Genomic DNA, 24,963 nt, shown 5'->3' with positions numbered 1-24,963 from the left:
GACACTTGTGTAATTGCAATCTTCTTACTTTTACTTCTCATTTCACCAATTCAGTGCATTTTAAAACTACTGATTTAAATGCATTGAGTTTCCATCATCTTTTTCTTTAAGCGCTGAAGATTAATGGCCGACACGTTAAGTTAATTGACATGAATGACTCAGTGTGGCGAATCCACTTGTAATAGATGGGAATGGTAGAATGTTAGGGATTAGAACTTCCCCACTGAATCTAAATTATTCAAGATGATTCATGCAAAAACAGATCTGACATGTTTTTTAGAATTGAATCTCTTATTAACAGCCTTAGAGTACCAATATAATAAAACCCACTTTTTTTTTTTTTTTTTTTACGAGAATTATCATGATCGTAGAGACATATTATGTTGGTAAGTTTCTTAGTGTTTTTCAGCATTTAATCATCATCTCTCGGGAGCCAATGGCGAGTACTGATTGCTTCCCTCAGTAGCAGATAATTAGTCATAATTAGGTGATGTTACAGCAAGGTTGTTGCCATGGTAATCAAGTACGCAGTTGTCAAGAGAGTGATACAACTTTTGAGATGTTCTCCAATTAAGCATGAGGAATCCAGTGAAAATATGTTTGCTTTTGTTTGTTTTCCACTTATTTACTAATGGACCCAGGTAGAGCTAGTCAAACGCTGCTGTTTACAGTAAAATTGTTAATCATTATAATGATACTGTCAGGAAATGGATATTACATCTCTAGTGTTTGGACGTTAATGCTCCGATGTGTTTGCGGTGTGGCGTGGTTTAAAACAGGGTTCCTTACACATTTGTTTTCCTTTTAATCGTTAGTGCCGTTATACCCTCTAAGCAAAACTAATAGGTATTCAGAGCTTTGCTGCATGTTCAATTACAACCGAAATTGACAGGACGACTGAAAATTGCCAGTGATTTTCCACTCATGAAATGTAAGCCTATAAGAACAACACTGACAAGTCATGTTGCCGACAGTTTGATGAATCGCACCGATCACAGACCTGTTCCATTGTGTTAATGGGATAATTCGGAAAAAAACTTCAGATTGTCATGCACGGTGGTGTTTGCTTTGCTCCTTATATGCATTCAGCTGTGGTTCTCTCTGTGGCTCCAGCTAAAGTCTGATACCTTCAAGGCATGTGAACTGAAGACTGAAAGAACTGCCAATTGCCTCCCTCCTTTCCTCTCGCACTAGTATTCTATCATATATTGATCCCGCTTGTTTAAGTGAATCTGTTTTCTTTGAAATTTATGAAGCCCTCTAGCGCTTATGAATTCGAGTTGACTCTGTGCTTTGGTCTTAAATATTTGCCCCGCCGAGGTAATTTGAGAGCCTTTTCAATCCAGGCGGAAGGCAATTTAGCAAGCTCATAAACTGGGACAATATAACATTATAATCATAGTAAGGTATAGTGTTTGCCCTATGATTCCCTTGGGGGATCTCCATTATTGCAGTGTATTCCTATTCAATATTGAACTTTCAGCTCCACCAAGAAAGTTAAGGTGAATGGACATTTGGGTTTATTACTTGCTATTTATTACTACCACAGTGAAATGGCAGAGAATTGCACCACACATCCCCTGCATCTTGTATGTTCTTTTATCAAATATTTGGGCTATTTTGCTTTCATTATGCTTTTATTATGTATTATGCTTTCAGATTTTAGCAAGAATATAGAACTCTCAGCTCATATTATATCATATTTCAGAATTCTAGTGATATTTCCCCCAAAAAAATCAGCAAAATCATGTTTCTTGAACACCAAATCAGCATATTATGTTACATTGAAGTCTAAAAAATTCTACTTTGCATCACAGGAATAAATTACATTTTAAAATATATTGGATATGAAATGGCTATTTTAAATGGTAAAAAAAAAAATTCTTAATATTACTGTTTTACAGTTTTTTGAGCAAATAAATGCAGCTTTGGTGAGTATAAGAAACTTTCAAAAACATGGGGAAAAAAATCATATGGACCCTTTACTGTCAAAGGAAAGACTCAAATGTCATTGTTGACGTTATATGTATTTTAACTCAGTGGCTTGAAAAGTTTTTGCATCTTAAGCATTTACCAACCTTGAGAGCAAGAATATTAAATGTAAACATGCTTTTTTCGTATGCCATCTTTTTTTGTGTTTTCTTCAGATATGGATGTTCACAACCTTGTGTCTGCTCTTTCATTCCCTTTTAAATTTTTGGTTTAGAGAACTGCATGTTTCAGTGCATAATAGAGGCTTTTATTCATCAGTGAGCATCCATGAAAGTCAACTTTATTCATTAGTTTCATAGCAGAAAAAGAAATCAAGTGGCTAAAATAAAAGAAGAAATGTATCAATAGAAAACCCTGTGCATCATCATCACGGAGTTTGTGTATATAAGGCAGAATGGATATGATGCAGCCATTCCTTACGTTGTGTATGGAGGACGTGATGTTCATTTCCTGTATACTCTCATGCTCTGTGTGAATTCCACATTAGTGAGTGATCTTGATGGATGTTGTGCAATAATTCATTGATCTATCAGGGATGTATGTTCACAGTGGGCCTCAAAAGCTGCACTGAATCGTTCCTTAACAGCTTATTTGCTTTCAAACTACTCTTTCATGTTTTCTTTCCTTCCTCTTCAGCCAAAATGAACAGATGTCTCACGTAGCCTTTTTCAACAGAGAGAGCCATTTTCTCTGTTCCAAAACCCAGTGCGCTGTCTACAGAGGCAGCATTTTAACTAATGCATTATAGCCGCGCTTCCGATGTGTAGGCTGTTCCAAACCTTCTTTTGGCCTTCTCAGGAAGAAACACATGTACAGTATCCTTTCATAGAGAAAGAAAATCCCATCATGCATTGCATCAAGCTCAATGAAAAAATACAGATCAAATATAGTAATTAAATATATTTCATTCAATAGTTTAGCCTAATTACAATATAATAAAAGTCGCCCAGTATTTGTTTGTGCTGTGTATTTTCATGCTTATTTTTATGTACTTTTTTAAAGTTAGCCACATGTTAACGTCAGACTCTATTGAAATCTCATTCCAGATAATATTTTTTTTTCATAAATTGTTCTTAATGATTTTTTAAATAATTAATATATGTAAACACCATTCAAAAGTTTGTTTGTTTGTTTAATGTTTTATAAATAAGTGTTTTATGCACAAGGCTGCATTTATTTGATCAAAAATACAGCAACAAAAATCAGTAATATTGTGAAATTACTATTAATTAAATTAATATTGTGAAACATACATGTTTTCTATTTTCACAGATTTAAAAATGTAATTCAATTCCTATGATAGCAAAGCTGATTTTTTTTCCCCCATTATTATTAATGTTTAAAACATTTGTACTGTTTAATGTTTTTAAATAATTCTTTGAAGAATAGGCATTTTTGTAAAATAGAGTCGTTTATAACAATGTAAATGTCTTTACTGTCACTTTTGATTAATTTTATGCATCCCTGAAAGTAAAAATCTATATATATATGAAGAGTTCAGATGCAAAAGCCTCTAAGTGCCATCTGAAATTTTCTTCTAGAAAGATCATTTTTATTAAGGGCATATATTTAAGTTCAGTAATTTTACTTAATTGACAATTAATAGGTTATTTTCATTGCTATTTAAGTGAAATTACTGAACTTAAATATACGAGCTTGATAAAAATTATCATTCTAGAAGAAAATTTCAGATGGCACTTAGAGGCTTTTGCATCTGAACTCTTCATAATACTCACCCCAAACTTTTGAATGTTAGTGTAGCTGTCTTTATATTTTAGGAAAGGGGTCTGTCATATGGAGATTGTCATAATTGGGGGTGATTGTCATTAACATTTCTTGAAAATCTCTGTTCCAAATCATTTGATTATAGGATTCCATGATGGTCAGGGTGCCTATGTAGGCGTTGGTATTGGAACACAGCTATTCTCTTTAGCTCATCCATAATTTACAGTAAGATCAGATAGAGGGTATCTTATGTACATGACTTTGCCAATTTTGAATAATGTCTGTGTGAGATCTGTTATCTTAGCTGTTCTCACTCTGCTAGTGTCTGTTACAGTGCCCTCTGTTTTATAGCTCTTGTCTAGTTAAACACTCCAGGCCATCTTTTTGCCAAGATAAAAAATAAAATAAAAAAAACAGCTTTGAAAATCTCAAAGCTTTGACCCATGAACTTGGCTTAACCATGTCCATTTTCCAGAGGAAAAACAGGAGGTTTGGCTATTTCAGAGCCAGTGCCTTGGTCAAATTTTATCAGTCAGTTTCAGAAATAAACTGAGTTCTCTCTCTAGTTTTCCTGTCCCCTTCAGGGTAGTGATAGCTTCAAAAATCAATGTGTTATGTCTGTGGAGGTGACTATGAGCAGAGAATATCAGATTTATCCCTCAGGCTTCTGCTGAATTATCCAGTGTTCTTGATGTAGCTCCACACAGTCTTTGACATCTACACGTTCTTTTTCGCTCATTTTATGTCTATCCATCAGTTATTTAGTAACTTTTTGAATTGATAAAAAAGTAGAAAATTGTCTATATGGTGCGTTATTTATTTATGTAAATGATTTTAGAAATATATACAGTATGTATTATTTAGCTGATCTCTCCTTCAGTCTGTTTACAGCAGTTAAAGGAACACATCCAGTGATTATACCCCAAAAATAGCTGGCAATATTTCTGATTCTGCGTGGATGAATGTGTGAAGGCCATCGGGTGGTAGTGTGTATTTTACATCACTCACGAAAGCCTCTGCAAACAGTAATGGAGAGTCTGAGCTCCGTTCCCTGGAGCCCACAGGCTGTGCCTCAAGAAATTGACCATACAACAGGTCAAAGTCAAGATACAAAGCAAACTGTAGCTTTGTGCCAGGTCAACCTAGAGGTATGAATTAAACAGGATGTGGCCTTAAACAGTGCTTAGACAATAGGTTTTCACTCAAAATAGCTGATGCATTGTCAAAAACGGATAATATGTATGCCCTCTTGCTGGTAAGGTTATTTTATTGCATCAATAAAAGGTCCTTTTTGGAGTCAATAACAATCTAATTATGAAACTTATTTTAGACATCTTATTATAATTTTTAAATGCTGTTGCACACACTGCCGTCCACAGTATTTTTAAAAATAAATTAATACTTTTATTCAGCAAGGATGCAATAAATTGATTAAAAGTGACAATACAGTAATTTATAATGTTATAAAAGATTTCTATTTCAAATATATTCAGTTCTTTTGAACTTTCTATTCATCAAAGAATCCTGAAATGTATGTATCATGGTGTCCACAAAAATAGTAAGCAGTGCAATTGCACAAGCAAACCAGTGTTAATTTTAACAGCAAATTTTGATTTAGTTTTAGTCATAGTCTTTTGACTAAAATGACATTTAGTTTTAGTCATATTTTAGTCATCTGAATTGTTTTAGTTTTAGTCTAGTTTTAGTCGACGAAATACAATAAGATTTTAGTCGACTAAATCTACAGTAGATTTAGTCGACTAAAATATAATGGGTTTCAATTTAAATGCATTTATTTAGAATTTCTCAAAAATTTCCAAACCCATATACTCCCGGAGAAAACATACCTGCTAATATGAATGATTTTAAAGTTTGAACGTGCAATACAGATCCAGATTTAACTACTGTAACTTAAAAAAGACAGTCTTTTTTTCAATGAATGAAGAATATGAATTCTTTATCACTACTTGCATACATCATTCTCTATTCTTTCAAGCAGACATATTTATTTGTATGAATTAAATATAATTAATCCTTATTAAAGCTATTAACGAGCAGTGAATGCTTTTCTCTTTTTCTTTTGTTGCTTGATCAATATTAAGGACACAGACCGCATTAGGTTTATTACCCACTGTCACTTTAAGACATCGGATCATGTCCAATGACATGCGGATCCAATGCACTGATGCACATAGATACACTCACAACTGTTTAAGACATAACCGACATCATTTACGTGAATACTCTCCAAAACGGACATTTAGACATAATATTTGTGTGTATTTGTCCATTCAGACACGAAAGAGAGCTCAGTTCAGTACTCGCGCGCTGTATAGGCTAGGTGTCTATGTGAATGGCTGCACGCTTCGGGTCGGGTGTGTGCGCACAGAAAACCGTACCGAACAGAGCTCTTTTCTTGCGTCGTCACTCTTATTCAGATCTTCATGTCTGCTCTACTCATTCTCCCAGACGTTTACATGTTTTAACGTTTTATGAGACATGCAGCGCATGCCAACTCGTGTGCCGCTGCTGGGTAGATCACGTTACAGTACAATTGTGCGCATCTACCACAAATGCAGGACATCAGACTGGATCGCTTCCCAAATCGTCACTATCTAACATTTTCGTCTAGTTTTTATTCGTTGACGAAAATGTCTATAGATTTTCGTCATAGTTTTTGTCATTCAAAACTAGTTTTTATTTAGTTATCGTCTCGTTTTCGTCTGTGAAAAAATGTCGTTGACGAAAATAATGACGAAAATTATTCGTCAACGAAATTAACACTGAAGCAAACAATCAGTAATTGGATTGTACAGGCTATTGTCTCGGCTTACCAGGTGCACAATCTGCCTTCACCTTTGGCCATAAGGGCTCATTCCACTAGAGGCATGGCTTCCTCTAGGGCCCTCTACTCGGGGGTGCCCCTCCTGGAGATCTGTGAGGCAGCCGGTTGGGCTACCCCACACACTTTTATCAGATTTTATAGTCTGCACCTCCCTAATACGCCCGGTGCGCGGGTGCTCTCGCCCTAGCTTGTGCCTGATACAGTTTCACACAGGGGCCGGCATTTTGATGCGTGGTATAGTGGGTATTCATTCCCCAAAGAGTTGTTTTTACGACGCAGTGCGAGTTCCCTCGAAAGGGAACGTCTCGGGTTACGTCTGGGTTATGCCCGGGAGCGGCTTGCTTCATCACGAGGCTAACGCGTGTGTGTGCCGGCGTCATTTTATACTTCCGGGTACGCCGTCACATGTTACGTCATGACGCAACACCAATCAGGATTGGAGTAGTTTCATTCATACTTCAGAGGCGTGCGCTCAGGGAGCGTCCCCAAAGAGTAGTTTTTAAGACGCAGTGTCTCGTTTCCTTCTCAGGGAACAAGGGTTACAGACATAACCTGAGACGTTTTTTTTACAGTTTTTTCGGCCTTGGTTTGGAGAGTATCAGTGACTGTTTTCAAATAACGTTACATCATTTGAAAAAAAAATCTTACAGATGGCAAACTTTTGAATGGTAGTGTATTTTTGTCACGAAACATTTTGAAAGGTTCAGAGTCCAGTCACCTGGTTTATATAAAACATCAAAAGGTACTTAATTAAAAAATTTAACAGTGGCATCACTTTTGTGTGAAAACTGTCTTATTAACCACCCACAAAGCAGTTTAACCAGGTCCAAATGTAAGACATTTTCGCTGTGTCATTATTTTCAGTGCAAACAGGGCTCCATTTTATGTCATTTCAGCTCAATATAGTGTGCCTTATTCACTCATTCACTCAAGGCTCATTGTGCTTTTGACATTTAATTTGAAAGAGATATTTGTGTGCATTTTCTATTGCTTTTTTGCCATTACCTGATTTGCATAAGTCCGTCAGTGAATCAGGCACTAAAGCTACTTGTGCAAAATTCCTGCACAATTCATTCTCTCTAAATTTCCTCCAAAAGTTTTGCCTGTGACATTAGTAGAAAATCAGAATTGGTCACATAACCAAGACCTCCCTTGAATAAGTCATTAATATTCTTCAGTGGGATGGACAGAGGAGGCCTGTTACATATTTCAGCGCTTCTCTCTCTTTTTATGTTAAAAAAGGGGCTTTTAAAACAATTTCAGACACTCTGGTATCAAAAAACCATATTCATGGAAAAGCAGAAGCCTGAAGTTTTTGCTCTCCAAAGAGCTCTTTTTCCTGGCAAAGCCTAACATTAATCATGGATTGGTGTCTGTGAACCTCTGAGTAGTGAGGAAGCGCAAACTTTCTGACATTATTGCATCTGGGGCATCTTGGCTTGAGCCTTTTGCATCCTTATCCAGACCCACATACTCAAATATCAGACTTACCATGATGACAAATAGAGCTGGAGGCTGTGCATCGCTGTAATTGCATCCCTACCTTTGAACCCCATATGAGGATGCACCTGCTTCTCAAAGGGCGCTGAGTCCTTCAAATGTCATTCACACTTGAATGGTTTTGTGCGACTGGAACTCACAAGACATTTATCCAAATCTGTTTGGTGGTGTTGTCTGTGAGCATCTCTTATTCTGAGAGTTCATTATAAGAGAGAGACTAAAAATGTGTGTGATCCTGATGAGCTGAAGGTCATCATGGGAAAGTTGATTAAGGTAGAAAAGTAATGACTGTATGTTGATCCTTCAGAGTTCAAGGGACCCACTTTGTGTTAACAGAGGGTTTCTTCCTGTCTTAATTAATCTGTGACGATGGGTAAGGACCACAGGGTCTTTCACAGAGACATGCAGGGATGCTGCCCTTTCACACCATTGTAGTGTAATTAGGTAAGTCGCAAAAGGCCGATCGCAGTGATACTGAAGGTCTACATCAATCCACCTTTCTGACCTAATTAGAGCACCTTTGAGTGTAGTATGGTTACACTGAGGGATTTTTTGTGAAACATTGTTTTTTTAATTGTTGTTGTTGTTACTTTTTTATCGATGTATAGCATTCGTGGATATTGTGAATAGAAATGTATATCGCAATTTTTTTCATTAAGTGATTGCATTTTTTTTTAGGAAACTATATATATATATATTAAAAAAAAATCCTTACAATGATTATAGACCTTTCAGAATTTGATACATTTTTTATAAAGTTATGAACACTGCAATAAATATAATTTATTTATTAATAAATAACTTTAAAATGCTATTTTAACTAAGTTTAACGCTAAGTTTAACGTCATTTTTTGTAACGCAACCATGCAATGAAGCTTCTGTTTTTTTAGATGAGTAACAAAGAAGCTGGTGTAAAATAACTTGTTTTAATTATTTAATTAACTCAGATGCATATCATGTAAAATAAATAATAATAAAGATTATTTCATACACAATATCCTGTGATAGTTATTACTGCATGAATGATAGAGAAGGCTCACAGCATTAAGGTTCCTCTCATTACTAAACTGTTCAATCAGAACGTTTATTATTCAAATGACACAAAATCTTGTGTTGGTGATCGGAGAGATTGTTATGCGTCATTAATTACCAGGAGTATTTTATGCTTTTTTCCCTATAGCAAACTGGGTAACACTTTATATTACAGTGTCTTTGTTACACATAACACTAACTACTATAGTAATAACTATAAATTATGCATAATTACATTCAACTAACCCTAAACCAAACTTAATCCTAACCCTAACCCTATAGTAAGTATGTTAATTAATATTACTCAGTAGTTAAATGTATAATTTCACTGTGACAAGGACACCTTAAAATAAAGTGTAACCGAAAACTGTTATTAAACACTTAAAATACAACGTTACGCATTGCGTTCATATTCTAGATTCATCTTCTTGCATGTGCTGTATGCATTGTTAATGTGTTTACTGAATTTGGAGCTAAAGCATCACACAGTTTCATGTTTGAATTGCTTTTAATGACAAACTGAAAACCTTTTTGGTGACTATATATAACTACGCAATATAAACACTTGTTTAATCCAAATATTGCTCAATAATTCCACTGAGTGATCGCTTACCTGTTTGACAGAGGCAGAGCAGTCCACAACCAGTGAGTAATAGTACTGGTGCAAGTTTCACGAGCCTTCAATTCTTTGTTTCAAGACGGAATAGCCTGAATATAGTTATAAATAGTAAAATCGTTATAAGTTTGAATGATTCAAAAGAATCAGTTCAAATCAGTCATTTGTTTGTGTATCGGGCTACCCTATTTGTGCTATGTATTTGCTTTTTATTATGGATAGCGGTATATTGTTTTAACCTGCATCGCCAATCTTTTTTATTGTAATTAACATTTAACTGCAATTCCCTGTTGAAAAGAAGCCTTTAGACTAGTTTTAATTGGGCAATGCTAGTCTGTTACTGGCACAAGTTTAACCAGCTATTAAAGCATACCTTATGCTGGTTACCCACTTGTTTTACTGGTTATATAAGAGTTAAACCATCTTAACTATGCTGTATTTTTCTTCAGAGCATCCCGATATAATCAGATGCAGCTCACACCATAATCTCATCAGCTTTGTGCACCCAACTCTCAGACGTCACTGACACTCATTTGATGTGGTGTTGCCACATTACGGCACTGAACATAATTTATCATGTACACAAAAGCCATCTGTTTGTCAAACTGTCCCACAGAGCCGCTCGTGACAGGCATGTCCAGGCTGTCTGCTACACCGTCCACTTCATACACCTACGCAAGCACAAAATGTACAGAGTTTGAGCGAAACTGATGGACGACATACGAGTAAATGGCAGAAAGCGCTCTCCCTTTATATCACCAGCAACTTCTGAGAGACAAATTTATCAGAGGTAATGGCGTGTTAGGTACTTTGGCCTTGTTCGTACCAAGTGGACTGTGCCCGAGAGTGAGAGCGCTCAGAAAGGAGAGAACAGTTGTTCAGTGTTTTGTGGTGTGTGACAGATAGAGGTAAACTGGCCACTGGGGACCTCCAATGAGGTAATGTCTTTCCATCAGTGCATGATTAATGGTGGCAAAGAATTCATTCCTCTAAGCTAGCATCAACCTGGTTATTATGTTCTGATGACTTTTGCCCTTCACGATGGCATCAGAGTAAATAACACCACTCTGATTTATCAATCAGAGCTGTCAAATCAGTAGCTGCTGTGGGCTCGTCAACCTGAACCCCCCATCGCCTTGAATCCGCCCTCAATGGAGACTCTGAGGCTTGTTATTTTATTCTCATTAGCCTATTGAGTTCAGCAGTCGGATTCCAGAAGTAAAAATCCCATTCACTATATGTATTTTGGTGAATGTTGTTACACTCTTTTTTTTATTATTCAAAATGCAATTCATACACACAATGACCTGAATACACCGCTTCAATAATGAGCATGTTCATTTTAATTTATTTATTATGTTTTTGGTGGGCATAAAGTCATGTAAGTAAATGTAATACAACTGTCCTGATATCATATTGAAGAAAAAATATTTTTATTAAAAGACTTTAGAAAAGAGACATAATTAAGTAGTATCTTTATTATTATTATTTCATATGATATATATATATATATATATATATATATATATATATATATATATACACTTCCGTTTAAAAGTTTGGCGGTTGTAATCGATAAGATTTTTTTTTAATGTTTTTAAAAGAAGTCTCTTGTGCTCACCAAGGCTGCATTTATTTGATCAAAAATACTGTAAAACTGTAAAATTGTGGCATGACCAATGTACCAGAAAAATAAATAAATAAATCAAACAGGAAATTATATCATGGAGAAAAACTCAGATATAATTATCTGACATAATTGATAATTAGGTTAAAAAAAAATTAAGATGTTTGCAATCAAGGTGTGTGGAAATTATGTATTTTTACTTGACAGAAGTCAACCGTGAAAAGGTTGCAACATAGTTTTATTGTTAATTTATAGTTAATTCATCTTTTCTTACAGGTTCTGGCCTAAATGATGGAGAATGGCATGATGTTCGTTTCCTGGCCAAAGAGAACTTTGCTTTGCTGACTATTGATGGGGATGAAGCATCGGCTGTGAGAACCAACTCGCCTGTCCAGATCACAACAGGAAGCACGTACCACTTTGGAGGCAAGTTCAGAAATTTACAGACACCAAAACTGAGAATGCCAAAGTACCATAAGAATAGATCTTCAGATCTTCTCACTGTCCCTGGTGTATTGGACGCTGACACTGATTTACAAAGGCCTTTGAATTTGTTTCTGCTGAGAGACCAGCACTAGAAAGGACTAGAGAACTTGCTTCACTATGCATGCATAAAGACGACCCTTTAAATAAATCAGGATGGACATATATGCTGATATGCTTTTATGTTTAATCTTGTTTAATTGGAAAACGAAAGAACATTAACAAAGGGATGGTCTGCTTAAAAGAAGAAATAATTGGCTGCCCAGATTAGTGTGAACATCTTCCAATGTCTTTAAACTCTCAGAGTGTTAAGGCAAAATGTCAGTACAGTTTTGATGTAAGAATGAATAAAAAATTCATCACACATCACTTATTTAAAATTCACTTAAAGTCATAACTGCGTCTTCTAGGAAAAACATTGGGCCTCACAATGCAACTGAGATAAAAGTCAAATGCGAGCCATAGCTAGTCCATCTAAGCTTTTTGGCAAAGCCATCAAAAAGTTTGCTAGGCTTATCGCTGCCATCTTGAGTTGGTAGTCAGAAGAAGATAGTCAGAAAATCAAGAACTTCTATAGCTGTTGGAAGCATCCGTTTTTCATGATTTCTCTCGGTCCAAAGATGTCAGATAAAGGAATCTGATATACTCAAAGTCAAAGTACAATCAAGTCATTATAAGTATATAGCACTTTATTCAATATATTGCTTTAAAGCAAGGAGCTTTACAGTATTAAACATAAAAAAAAAACAGTGTCAGTGACTCTTTCAAATAAAATTACGACTTTAATTTATACTATAAAGCGGCTCTCCAGTGTGTTCATGTTTTTACTCACATCTGACCACAACAGACTGAACAGAAGAAATTAATCGAGAGATTTCCACATCAAAGAAGGCGGAGCCTCATAATGGTAGTTTGAAAGTGTTTACGATCCGAAAAGTCGAGAAATTTTGCTTTGGCAAGCTGTTTTGAACTCCCAAAACGAACACTAAATAAACTTCGTTTTGGCCTGATTTTGTTCGAAAGGACGTCACACCAGTTCATTCTTTGATTTCACTTTGATGGAGTGGGAGGGTGCTGTGACCTTCCTTCATATTTTGCCATTAGATTTTTAAGTTTTTGATCCAAAGTTGCATGTGCCACCATACACACATTAATTTCTCCCCTCTGATGGAAACTAACCCACCCCGGTGCCCTCTTCAGCCAGCCATCTGTCCAATCGGACCATTGGCAGGAAGTCAGAGATAAGAACATGTTCAGTGGCTCAGAGAGGCAAGTGTGCAAAGGAAAACCGGCAGCTGAGATAGACGGCAGTGTCTGGTGCTATCAACCTGCCTGTCTATAGAGGCTGAGGGATTGCATGGCTGATAGCTTTATCAGACTCACACATCTTCAAAAACAGCTAAAAGAAGTAAGAACTGCAGTCCCTCCGCTCTTGGTCTGGCACGGCGCAGCAGCACATTTACACATGACAGCTTCTAAAATGAGATCAAAAAGCTTAAATTCTCCTCCCTTCGTTCCTGTTGGTTCACCTGGACACAAACTATAATTATCAATCATGCTTTTCCATCCATCACTATTATTTCAGAGAGATGTGTCTGCACTGTCTGATTTGTTTACTGCTGATGCTGATTTGATCTTTTTTGAGCTTAGAAAGATTGCCCATATGGCAGAATATGAATATGCCAAAGAACGTTAACTTTGGGAATGACTAAACACATAAAACACAGATTGAAACCTGTAAGAGGAATCAATTTAAGCACATTTAGTTCCCCATATTTGGGATGAACAGTTTTCTCTGATCGAAGCTTAGTTGATCCAAATCTGTCTGCTACAGGACAGATCATGGTCTAAGCCAGGGGTTTTTAGACATTATTGATGATCCTTTGGGGACCCCATTCTAAAACATTCCTTCATGTATTCCTTCTTTCCTTCCAAACTTCCTCCAAACATCCAACCTTCCTTCCTTCTATGTCACTATACTAAAGCCAAAGCAAATTCTTAATACAGTATATTATCTTTTCTATATACTTTGTGTTACATTTTATTATATTATTATTGTATTACATTTAGTTCTGCCCACTATCAGAGTAATAGTAGATGTGTAAACCTAACATTAAAATAGGAAAGGGGGAAAAAAACATAACTCACTACATTTTCATTTTAGGGTGTGTTCACACTCGTAGTTTGGTTCTTTTGGTCCGGACCAAAAAAGAAAATGATACATTTAGTCCTGGTTCGCTTAGCGTTCACACTATCATTTTTAACATGAATCTAAAGATAAAAAAAATAAAATAAATAAAATAAAAATGCTTTTATGGCGTATATTTTGTGATGGAATTTACCTAATATCCAAAACAATGCTGCATGCTGGGCTATAACCGGTCATTGTACTGTATGTGCATGCATATTATGATATTTTTATCAGCTGAGATCTCACAAAGAGATTGTTATATGTGTAAAGGAGTCAAAACTGCGACAGGAATCCCTCCGTCACACACACAAATGAAGATCTGCTGCAAAAAGACATGATTCCAATGCCTGTAACGAACGCTAATGAGCAACATCGCGACTATGGTGAAGAAAAATCCGATATATATGCTTGAGCATTTTGTCCTTTTTTAGGGTCGCATCTTGTGACATCGCATCTTGTTTTTGGTTCATTTAGATATCTTTGGTCCGTGTTGCATTCATATTTCAGTCGAACTGCACCAGAGTTGGTTTGGAATCGGACCTAGACCCATCTTTTCATCGGTCTCGGCCCGCTTGATGGCCGCTCGGAGAGCGCTTACTAAACAAATTTAGTAAATGTAATAAAAATACTGTAGATAGGGATGCGCCGATACCGATATCTACAACTGCACTTGTGTACTCGTACTCATTAAAATGCTCCAATAAATGTGCGCTGTAGACGAAATACGATAGAGCAATAGAATGAACAGTGAACAGAAAAGAACAGTAACATGTTCATACAATAATTTTACAGGCATAATTAAGCATGAAAATAACTAAAGGAAACAATTAAGCCAACAAATATGATTCATATTCTTTTGGTTTCTCTACCCAATACACTGTAAAAAATGTCTAACCTCTCCAAGTCAAAATTTTCTAGTGACTGGTCACATCGAAATTTTTAAATTGGCCCAAGTGTAATTCTTGTTGCAATAGTCTGTTAACATTGGCTCAATGAGAAATAATACGTCAGACTAATTGAAAAATGTAGATGTTATCAGTCACTAGAAATTTTTGACTTGGGGATGTAATTTTTTTTTACAGTGTATGTGTAAAATATTGGGTAGATGTGTACCAAAAATCAAAGTATGGGCATCAGTGGTATTGGTGCATCCCTAGTATTAAATGTATTTAATTAATATCTTTAATTAATTAATACGTTAAAGTTAACTTTTTTTCTTTCGTAGCCCCAAAAAAAAAATTTATAAATCAATTTTGTATAATTTATTTTTTCTCTCTCAAATTTTCTGTGGCCCCTCAAACACCTCCTTGTGTGTTCCCCTCCCTGGTTTTTATTTGAAAACCTTTGGTTTAAGAGATCTGATTTCAGCCATAACCTATTTTTGGCATGTGTACAGTAGTTAATGCATTTTGCTTTTGCACGCCATAGTGCTATCCTGTAAACAAACAGACTCTGTGATATCCATTAGTGTGTGCAGATGTTCTGCACTAATATTGAGCAATTAAATTATTAAACTAAAATCTCCTTATAAGGGCCTTCCTTTAAATAATTGGTGTAACAAATTGAGCTTTGGCAGCTTTGTTGACTCTCAAGGTGTTTGGGCCAACAGAAATGCTCCATTGCCAGCTGATGAATGGTCATTATAAAGCAAGGTTGTTATTTATTCAGTTGATTATTATAAAGCAAGGAGACACACGTTAGAAGACACTTAAGCATTAAATGAGCAATTTAGAGTACAGTTTTGTTTTTTGCCAAATGTGTATAAATATAGATCTTTACCCACCAAGTTTCTTGTTTATCTTGTGAAACCACCAGCATGAACACAGGTAAATTGAAGCTGTTTATGCATGGAAGCTAATTGTAGAGCATGGACCTGGGCACATTAAATTTAATATGGTAAAAACATCAAAGGCAAGGATCTGATCAGACTGAGATAGCAATGGCGGGGTCAGCTACACACACACAAAAAGGACAAACAAATTAGGTTTCTAGAGGCAGCGCATGAAAAGATTTTGATTCCTGCTCATATATTCCCATTCACCTCACTCAGGCAGATGTAATGCATTTCATCAGTGTGAACACTCATGCACGTGCTGGCAGACTGCACTGCATAACAATCTCCCTTAGGTCTGTCAGTCCTATGGAATGATGCTTGTTTATCTGGGTTGGGTTGGCTTCTCAGACGTCAGCTTAATGCAAGAATTATGATGGCTTCTCAGCTTAAAATCAGTATGAATGTATACATTAAATCTAGGAAAGGGCTTTATCTCTGTTCAGAAAACCATTTAAATGGTTCAAAAGGTTTTGTAGTATGTTCTTCATGCTGGTGATGCTATGCTATTGTTTGGCATCCCAATGTGGGTAAGATTGTATCATAGCTTTCTCTAGCAGAATACCAGTGCACTTTGAAATAGATAAATAAAATAGAAAGTTTGTATTTTGCAATGTGCAGATTGGAAAGTGAACCCTCTGTGCCTCTACCGGTGGGTTATTACTGTTAGCAGCCGTGAGATAATGACTCTATAGAGCAAAGACAGTCATGTGTGTTTGTGCAAGATAAACACAAGAAACAGATATACAGCTGATTCAGATCCTCATTACAGTGATAGACAGACTGGCCTGATGCAGATCGTTTTTCCATAACTACTGGATTTCCCTGCCAAGAATCTGTGTTTGTTTCAGACAAGTATTTGGAGAGCTGTGATATGTATGCACAAAACATTATAAGGTCCAAATCCAATACATGAGATACATAAATATAATGTTCTGTAGAGTATAGATTTTAGTAGTATAGAAGGAAGGGTATAAAGGGACCAATGTAACTGATTTAAATTCACCCTACATGGTTTGACATTAAGTCTTGTCATGTGCTTGTACTTTGGACAAGTAAATTGGCCATTCATGTTTTTGTGCTTATTGTGAATGGTGTAGCAAACTTTGTTAAGGGTTAGGGTTGGCACTGGATGCAACTCTGAAAAAAAGATTACCTACAAAGAAAGAGAATTTGAAATGCAAAATTGTTCGTCACATATTTACCAGCAATTTTTCAATGAGGCACTCAAGATTCCAGTTGAGGAGTTTTTGTTGAACAAAAATGTCCATTGCTGTAAAAGAAAAGAAGGAAACATCTGATTAGTATCTTTACAAAGTTAGCATGTCTTATTATACAATGCTTTTAAATTAATTTTTATGCTGGCTCCAGGTAATTAAAAAAAAATATATATAAATCATTTTAATGAATTATTACTTAATTAAAAAATAAAATAAATAAATAGACAAAATAATTTTTAACAGCTTAATTAACTATTGTTAATTCACAAGACTGTAAACAGAAGAAATGTTAATTTTGTGGATAATTAAAAAAATATTTTATAAAATCACCTGTAGATATTTCATAGAATATTTTTTATTCATTCCAATGTATTAGTCTATCGGTATAACAGTCGCCTGAGGGCATTGCGCCCATTGACTTATTTGATTGCAGTTTCAAGATAAGTAAAAATAATAAATAAATGTTGTTAATGTTAATTCTTCCTGGCAGTTTTTTGTTTTGTTTTTTTATTCATTGTAAAAAAAATTATTGTATTAGGCTATTTAATACATAAGCATTTTTTAAGGTTTTTTTTCCTCTCCATTCTGTCACCTGATGGAGTGTGGGTTCCTTGCCACTGTTGTCTCTGGCTTGCTTAGTTAGGGGGCACTTAATTTTCAACAATATTATTGATTTAATTGCACTGACAATATCAGATGAGAACTGAACTGGACTGAACTGAATGACTCTTTTTTTCAGAGCCGGTTTAAGACCAAATTGTACTTCAGTAACTACTTTGATTATCTTTACATAGTTTCTGAACGTAACTGAAGCAACACTGAACTGACTTCAAATGAACAATGACAGTTTTTGATAAGAATTGTACTGAGCTGGACGATGACATCACTGTTTTCTGCAGAAATGCTTAGCCAAATTGAACTAAGGCGCACGCACCCAAACACAGAGAACATACTGCAGCATAATAAAATATTTTATGTAAAGGTAATAGGTAAATAATAGGTAGACTTACAGCTTCTTTAGCATATCCAGCCAGTAGCCAGTGACGTTAACGTTACACTGCATCCAACCAACACCGCCGAGTCAAGTAACCCGCAACATATCTGGAGATAAAACAGACACCAACAACTGTACTTAGACATTGTGACCGTGTTATAAGTGGAATAATTGATGACCATTGATTTTTGTTGCTTTATTTCAGTTAACAAAAATGTTAACCATTCCACTGAACTGTTAAATAGTTCATATTGGTTGTGATATATAAAAATAAATTGCTTTGCCTAAAAGATAGCATTTAAGGAAAAATCCCCCTTGTTGTTGGGCGAAAGACAAATGAAGCACACACAAAAATAAAAATCATTTATCACCCTCATGTCATTCCAAACCTGTATGACTTTCCTTTTTTCTGTTGAACTTAACTGAAGACATTTAGAAAAATCGCCTTTTTTTTTTGTCCATAATAATTAAAGTCAATGGGGTCCAGTTTTGCTTTGCCCAAGATGCTCATCTGCGAACAAAACATAATTAGTTTTAGCACATGTTTGATCATTTAAGACCTGATGGAATATTCTAGCAAACAGAAAAATCCCATCAGTCCCCAATGTCTCCAAAACACCATCTTGCATGTATTTAGCTGTCTGCAGTGGAACCAGGAGAATAGATCTTTGTTTTTCCAAGAAAGGGACTGCTTGTCTCCCGACATCCTCTCTGGTTAGATGTAGTCTCCCAAACCTATTTTACAGAGGATGATTCTGCACATTTGTGGCAGACCTCACCGAACTAATGACTGTCTGATGGGAGATGGCAGTAGATTGGATTTTGTAATAAAGAAGACATTAAACATAGAAGGACCGTAGAGTTCCTCTGCTTCAGATTAGGACTTTGAAATACCCATCAACCTGTAGGAGGTCAGCTTTTGTTTTGATAACTTTGTAATAGAGTGGAGTAAAGAAAATGGGCTCTCAAATGTTTCTTTGAAACAGTATATGGCTTGTAGTAGAGTTTTTATTTGCTGTTACTAACTTGTTTGGCTATTATTTTTATTACACTGACTCAAAAAGATTTTTGCATTTCAGTTTTATAGAAAAAAAAAAACTATCAAATTGAATTGAGTAATTAGATTTTGAGTCATTTTAATGGTTTGCTGTACTATTCAAAAGTTTGGGGTTGGTAATATTTTTTTATATTTTCGAAGGAGTCTCTTATGCTAATCAAGACTAATCAAGCATTTGTTTGATCAAAAATACAGTAATATTGTTAAATGTTATTACAATTTAAATTTCTATTTTAATATGTTTTAAAATGTAATTTATTCCTGTTATGGCAAAGCTGAATTTTCAGCATCATTACTCTAGTCTTCAGTGTCACATTATCCTTCAGAAATAATGTTAACATGCTGATTTGTTGCTCAGACATTTCTATTTATTATCAATGTCGAAAACAGTTATGCTGCTTAATATTTTTGTGGAAATTGTGATAAATTTTTTCAGTTTTTTTTTTATGAATAGAAAGTTTAGAAGGACGGCATTTATTTGAAATGTGAATTTTTCTTTATTTTTTATTATTATTTGTAACATTATACACGTCTTTACTGTCACTTTTGATCAATTTAATTCACCCTTGCAGAATAAAAATATTACTGACCCCAGAATTTTGAACGGTCTAGTGTACATAATATGAATTGAAAATAAATGTTAAGTATTTAAAATAAATAAATAAAAGTTATGAACTTAAACTTGAATGTAACATGTTACTTTCTAAGTTCAGTAAATGGCTAAATAAATCCATTTGACATTTACCGAACTAATTTATACTTGGTAAAGTTAAGTAAATCTAATTTACTTTTGTTTTCTTTTCTTTTTTTGGTGTCTCCTTTAGACCAACAATCTTTGATAAAGGCGCATACGTCGTGATGTTTGCAGAGGTGGTATAAAACTGAACACTGGGTTATTCACTGGCTCATTTCAAATAATTTTATGTTAATTTAGATTTGGACTTGATCAACAAAAGTGGTGTTGTCCGAGTGGGTGAGCTGTTTACTCTGTGATCAGCCCATCTGTTGCAGTTTGACCCGTTCAGGCCAGTTTATGGACCTGTTAAGAATATTATATTTTTCACCTTAATTACATTGTTTCCCCTCACTTTTACTTTGTTTTGGGCCTCATTGAGAACACAGTGAGCTCAAGAAAGCCCTCTGAGACATCCTGATTCATGTCACTTTAGGAAAAATGACTGCTTTACACACCATTTGACCTCATATTCTGTAGTGTCTGATAGGGTAACACTTTATTTTGATAGTACTCTTTAGACATTCCGTTGACTATAAGTAATGTTGAACCTCCATGTCAACTAACTCCTATAAGAGTATTAGTAGACTGTCTGCTTAATATCTGCTAACACTGTATTGTGATGACCCCCCAACAGACATTCTACTGACTATTAGTAACTTTACATGTACATGTCTAACCATAAACCTACCAGTCAAATACTCAACTAATACTCTAAGTAAGAGTTAGTTGACATACTGTAGGTGCTATATTACAACAGAATGTCTTAAGGGGGCCATCAAAATAAAGTTTAACCAATGTTGGATACACCTTAACATCATTATAGACTATCCATAGCAGAATAAACAAAAACAGTTAACATCTGAACTCAGCTTATTGATGAGGATAAAAATGTACAGCATGGGCTTCCCACAGGAATCCTCCATATTCCATTTGCCAGTCATGAATAATACATGGAGCCCATAGACACTCATTAATCTTACAGTAGTTATTCTCCAATCTCTGCAAAATCATCAGCAGCACGTAAACACAGTCATGCAGAAGCTACTCAGAAACCCCGTCAGGAGTGTGAGTTGTGGGCCTCAGTCGTAATTTAGAGTGTTATCTTGTCAGAAATGTGACTCTCCTCAATTAATTACGACAGCAGAATGGGACAAAAGCAGTCACCGGGAAGTCGCATCCAAGCGTGGGTGACGAAAGCCTGCCTTTTCCCACGTCCCTTGTTGATCACGGATCCTGGCGGCCTCCCAGATCCCCACAAATCCCAGCAATCATTGAGATGCCACTGCAGCCCTGCCTTAATTTGTCAGCAGATGCTTGTTTTTCTCGGTTTTCCTCTGTAGTGAGTCACATTTCCCTCAGTGTGTCTTCCAATAGCCCATCTTCCTCATTCTCCTCTGTTGACTGCTCAGGCATATAGACTCCTGGACAGGTGCAGGAAGCAGACAAGACAGATGGCCCAGCAAACTTGAGGAACTTTGTTGTTGTTGTTTTTTCTTCTTTTTTTTCTTTTTTTTTTTTTTTAAGCAAGTGCCTTGCAAACACTGATGCTTCCAGATGCTCTCATTTGTAGATTAATGTCAGGGGGACGCAAGGTGAATCTCAATAGACCTTTCTGTGATCGGCATAATGGAAAGCTTTGTTTACCTCTAACACAAGCGTAACCAACCCTGTGGATTTGCCAAATCTTTGGGGCCTAGGTTGCGCATTTTCTCCTAGGAATGTCAGCGGTCCATATGGAGAAATCTGTCTAATCTGGGTTTGTTCAGTGTTTCTAGGTAGTTTTATCTCATTAGTAGATAAGTTGGCTGATTGTTTGCGATGTACATGACCTTTTTTGGTGTCAAAGCTATCACTTGGTTAATGAGGTTAGGTTGATAGGTTTTTCCCCAGTTAATGGTCCTTATGTTCAGCTTTTGCATGCATGGCATTAGATTACCTTTCACACATACGATGTTAGATCACACTCACTGACTTTATTTTTGTGTTAAATTTAGTTTGACCTTTTTTATCCAGAGAAATATAGTACACAGATTTCAGTCCTATGAGTATGAGGTTAAGTGTCTCACTTGAGGGCAAAATAGTTCTTGCAGAAGCTCTCCAACTATAATTAAAGCATGATTCAGACATTTTTTTAAATGTTGAGTTACGGGTAATAACATAGTTCATTAAATAACGGACTTACTTGGGCAGGATTGGGATCTCTGGATGCATGTAATGCGCAAGCCTTTGAAATAAGATTTTATGTTATGTATTTTTAACATTATGTGTACAGTTAATTAGGGCTACACAATATATTGGCGCTTTTCCACTGCATAGTACGGTACGGCTCGGTTCGGTACGGCACGCTTTGGCGCTTTTCCACTGCATGGTACGGTACGGCTCGGTTCGGTACGGCTCACTTATGGCGCATTTCCACTGCATGGTACGGTACGGTACGGCTCGCTTCGGCTCGCTTTAAATGGTACCACCTCTGTTGAGGTTCCAAGCGTACCGTACCGATACTAAAATGTGACGTGAAAACACTGCAGATCACTGATTGGTCAGACAGAATCATCACTACCAGCGTCATTGTATTTACAACACGAACCGAACCGAACCGTGCCGTACCGAGCCGAGTCGTACCACGCAGTGGAAAAGCGAAGCGAGCCGAACCGTTCCGCGCCGAGCCGAACCGAGCCGTACCATGCAGTGGAAAAGCGCCATATCATCACCATATTTGTCATTGGCCACAAATGTATAGTTTGAAGATTGAATTGAAGATATATAGATTGAATTTCTATTTCAAATAAAGCTGTTCTTTTGAACTTTCTATTAATCAAAGAATCCTGAAAAAAAATGATCAAAGTTTCCACAAAAATATTAATCAGCACAACTGTTTTCAGTATTGATGATAATAAGAGATATTTCTTGAGCACCAAATCAGGATATTAGAATGATTTCTGAAGAATCATGTGACCCTAAAGACTGGAGTAATGATGCTGAAAATTCAGCTTTGCATCACAGGAATAAATTACATTTTAAAATATAGAAATAGAAAACTTCTTTCAAAAACATTACAAAATATTACTGACCCCAAATGGTAGTGTATGCAAAATGAAAATTCAAGTTAACAAATTGTTATCTTAATATATATCAGTCATATTACATCTGCTATTATAGTCATAACATATGTTTTTTCAACATCTTTGCCATGTGTTTTGTTTGTTCAGGTTATTTTTTAAGAACCAGAGCATCTCCCCTCCAGCGCTCGTTCCAGGGTTGTATGCAGCTCATTCAGGTGGACGATCAGCTGGCTGACCTAACCGCAGTGGAGCAGGGAAAGATGGGAGCCTTCGAGAACGTCAGCCTCGACATGTGTGCCATCATTGACAGGTCAGAGCCAACCCTTCTTCCCTTGCCCTGCCTTTCAACAAACACTGGCTGAGACCGTGATTATCAGGTGCAGCAGACTGAGACTGTGGCTTTATCCCCACTGGCAGCATTAGCCCTAGGGGCAGGATCTGTCGCTTTCTGCCTGCTCTCCCTGGAGTTGACCTTCTTCATTCCTTGACTTCAATGGCAAATGAAGAGTTTAATCAGCATGCAGATGCTGTGCGAGAACAGGAGACCTGCGCTTGGTTGTTATCTTTAGATTGATTTTACATACTTTCACTCTCCAAGGCTTAGCGTTTTTTTGTTCGGTTGCCACATTGTTGTGAATACATCAGAGGCAAATCCTGGTAATGGAGCTTTATTGATAATGTAAAACAAAGCGTGAGGAACAAGAAACCATTGTAGCTGGTGTTTTTGCCACCTTTTTTGTAAGTACTGGATATTATGTATCCTGTGTAGTAGGTAAGTAGGCATATTCGGATACAGCACTATTAACTTAACAAAGAACATCAACAAAACTTCAAAACAAAAGCTGTACAAAGACTAAAATAAAAGACATACAGTATGAACACAAAACCCACCCATTACAAGGTTACAACAAAATGAGCAAAGTAATTGAAAAACTTGAAGAAGAAAAAAACAGAAAAGCAATATTTTTGAAAGCCCTGCATTTCAAGATAAACATGTTGACTGTCCCGTTTGTATCTTTAATGTTTTCATGGAATAACATCTCATCATCCAGACAGGAGGATTTCTAAACAGATGTGAGGGCTAATGTATTCATCCATTGTGCAAGAAAACAGTAATTTGCCTTCAAATTACAGATAATTAAGGGTCAAGCAGCTTGCTTTTAATCACAACTAATCAGATTTGTCTTTATGGTAATTTAACATCAACCTGACCCTTCAAATACTGCATCATCTGTTCGTTAATTATATAATTCAGTTTTTTGTTGTTTTTTCATAAGCACAATTGCACATCTGGAGGTAAATCTGATGTTGGCATGGTATTTTTTCTTGTATCTTGTTTGATGGCAATTCAATTCTATAGAGATGAAGGAAGCATGACTGGAGCCTTCCATAGGAAAAAAAAATCTTTTACTGCAATATCTTTGTCACGGGGTCAATGCAGGCGATTAGACGAAGACAGGAGAAGAAGGTTCCAAACAACAATAGTGTTAATAATACTATTCCCAAAGGCAGGCAGACAGATAGCTAACAAACACAAATTACATAACTGTGACTGGACCAGTGCAGGGAACAACTTAAGTACTAAACACAAACAATGATAATTAAACACAGCTGACACATATGAACTAATAATGACGGTAACCAATGAGACAGATGAGTGGCGGACACGTAACAAATGAAAACAAACTGAAAGTCCATGAAAACAGAAACTAACAGAACATAAAGGAGTGGGTCCTATTCACTAAACAGTTTTCACCACTTTTAAAGCAAAAACTTTTTCAGTCTTATTCACTAACCGGCCTCACTTTAACCAGTAATTCCAATTTCAATACCACAGCTAAAACTACAATCTAACTAATCTAAATTTCAAAGAGTACATTTTAAAGGGGTCATGAACTGCATTGTTTTATCGTTTCAAAATGTTTCCTGGTGTGCACTTATAATGTTAGTATGATTTTTACATCAAAAATGTTCATAATTTAGAAATAAAAGGCATTTTTCCTAGCCTGATTTTAGCCCTCTAATTTAAACGCTCTGTTTAAAGGGGCGTGT

The 24,963-nt window shown here is 36.0% G+C and overlaps 2 protein-coding genes across 2 annotated transcripts in view; both read left to right on the top strand.

The window, feature by feature from the left end:
* The window catches only part of cntnap2a (contactin associated protein 2a), a 410,290-nt gene that overhangs the window by 223,944 nt on the left and 161,383 nt on the right, over nt 1-24,963 (top strand). Inside the window, exons 9-10 of the mRNA XM_082183874.1 lie at nt 11,614-11,763; nt 23,059-23,221. Coding sequence (XP_082040000.1) covers nt 11,614-11,763; nt 23,059-23,221 — 313 coding nt within the window. The remainder of the gene's footprint in view (nt 1-11,613; nt 11,764-23,058; nt 23,222-24,963) is intronic.
* LOC309508789 (uncharacterized protein) overlaps nt 1-24,963 on the top strand; it is a gene marked incomplete at its 5' end in the record, with an annotated part of 237,159 nt that overhangs the window by 114,552 nt on the left and 97,644 nt on the right. The window lies entirely within an intron of this gene.

Source organism: Leuciscus leuciscus, assembly GCF_965113295.1.
Source record: "Leuciscus leuciscus genome assembly, chromosome: 11".
Classification (NCBI taxonomy): domain Eukaryota; kingdom Metazoa; phylum Chordata; class Actinopteri; order Cypriniformes; family Leuciscidae; genus Leuciscus; species Leuciscus leuciscus.
The sequence above is the reverse complement of the archived record's forward strand: the minus strand, read 5'-3'. Positions and strand labels throughout refer to the sequence as shown.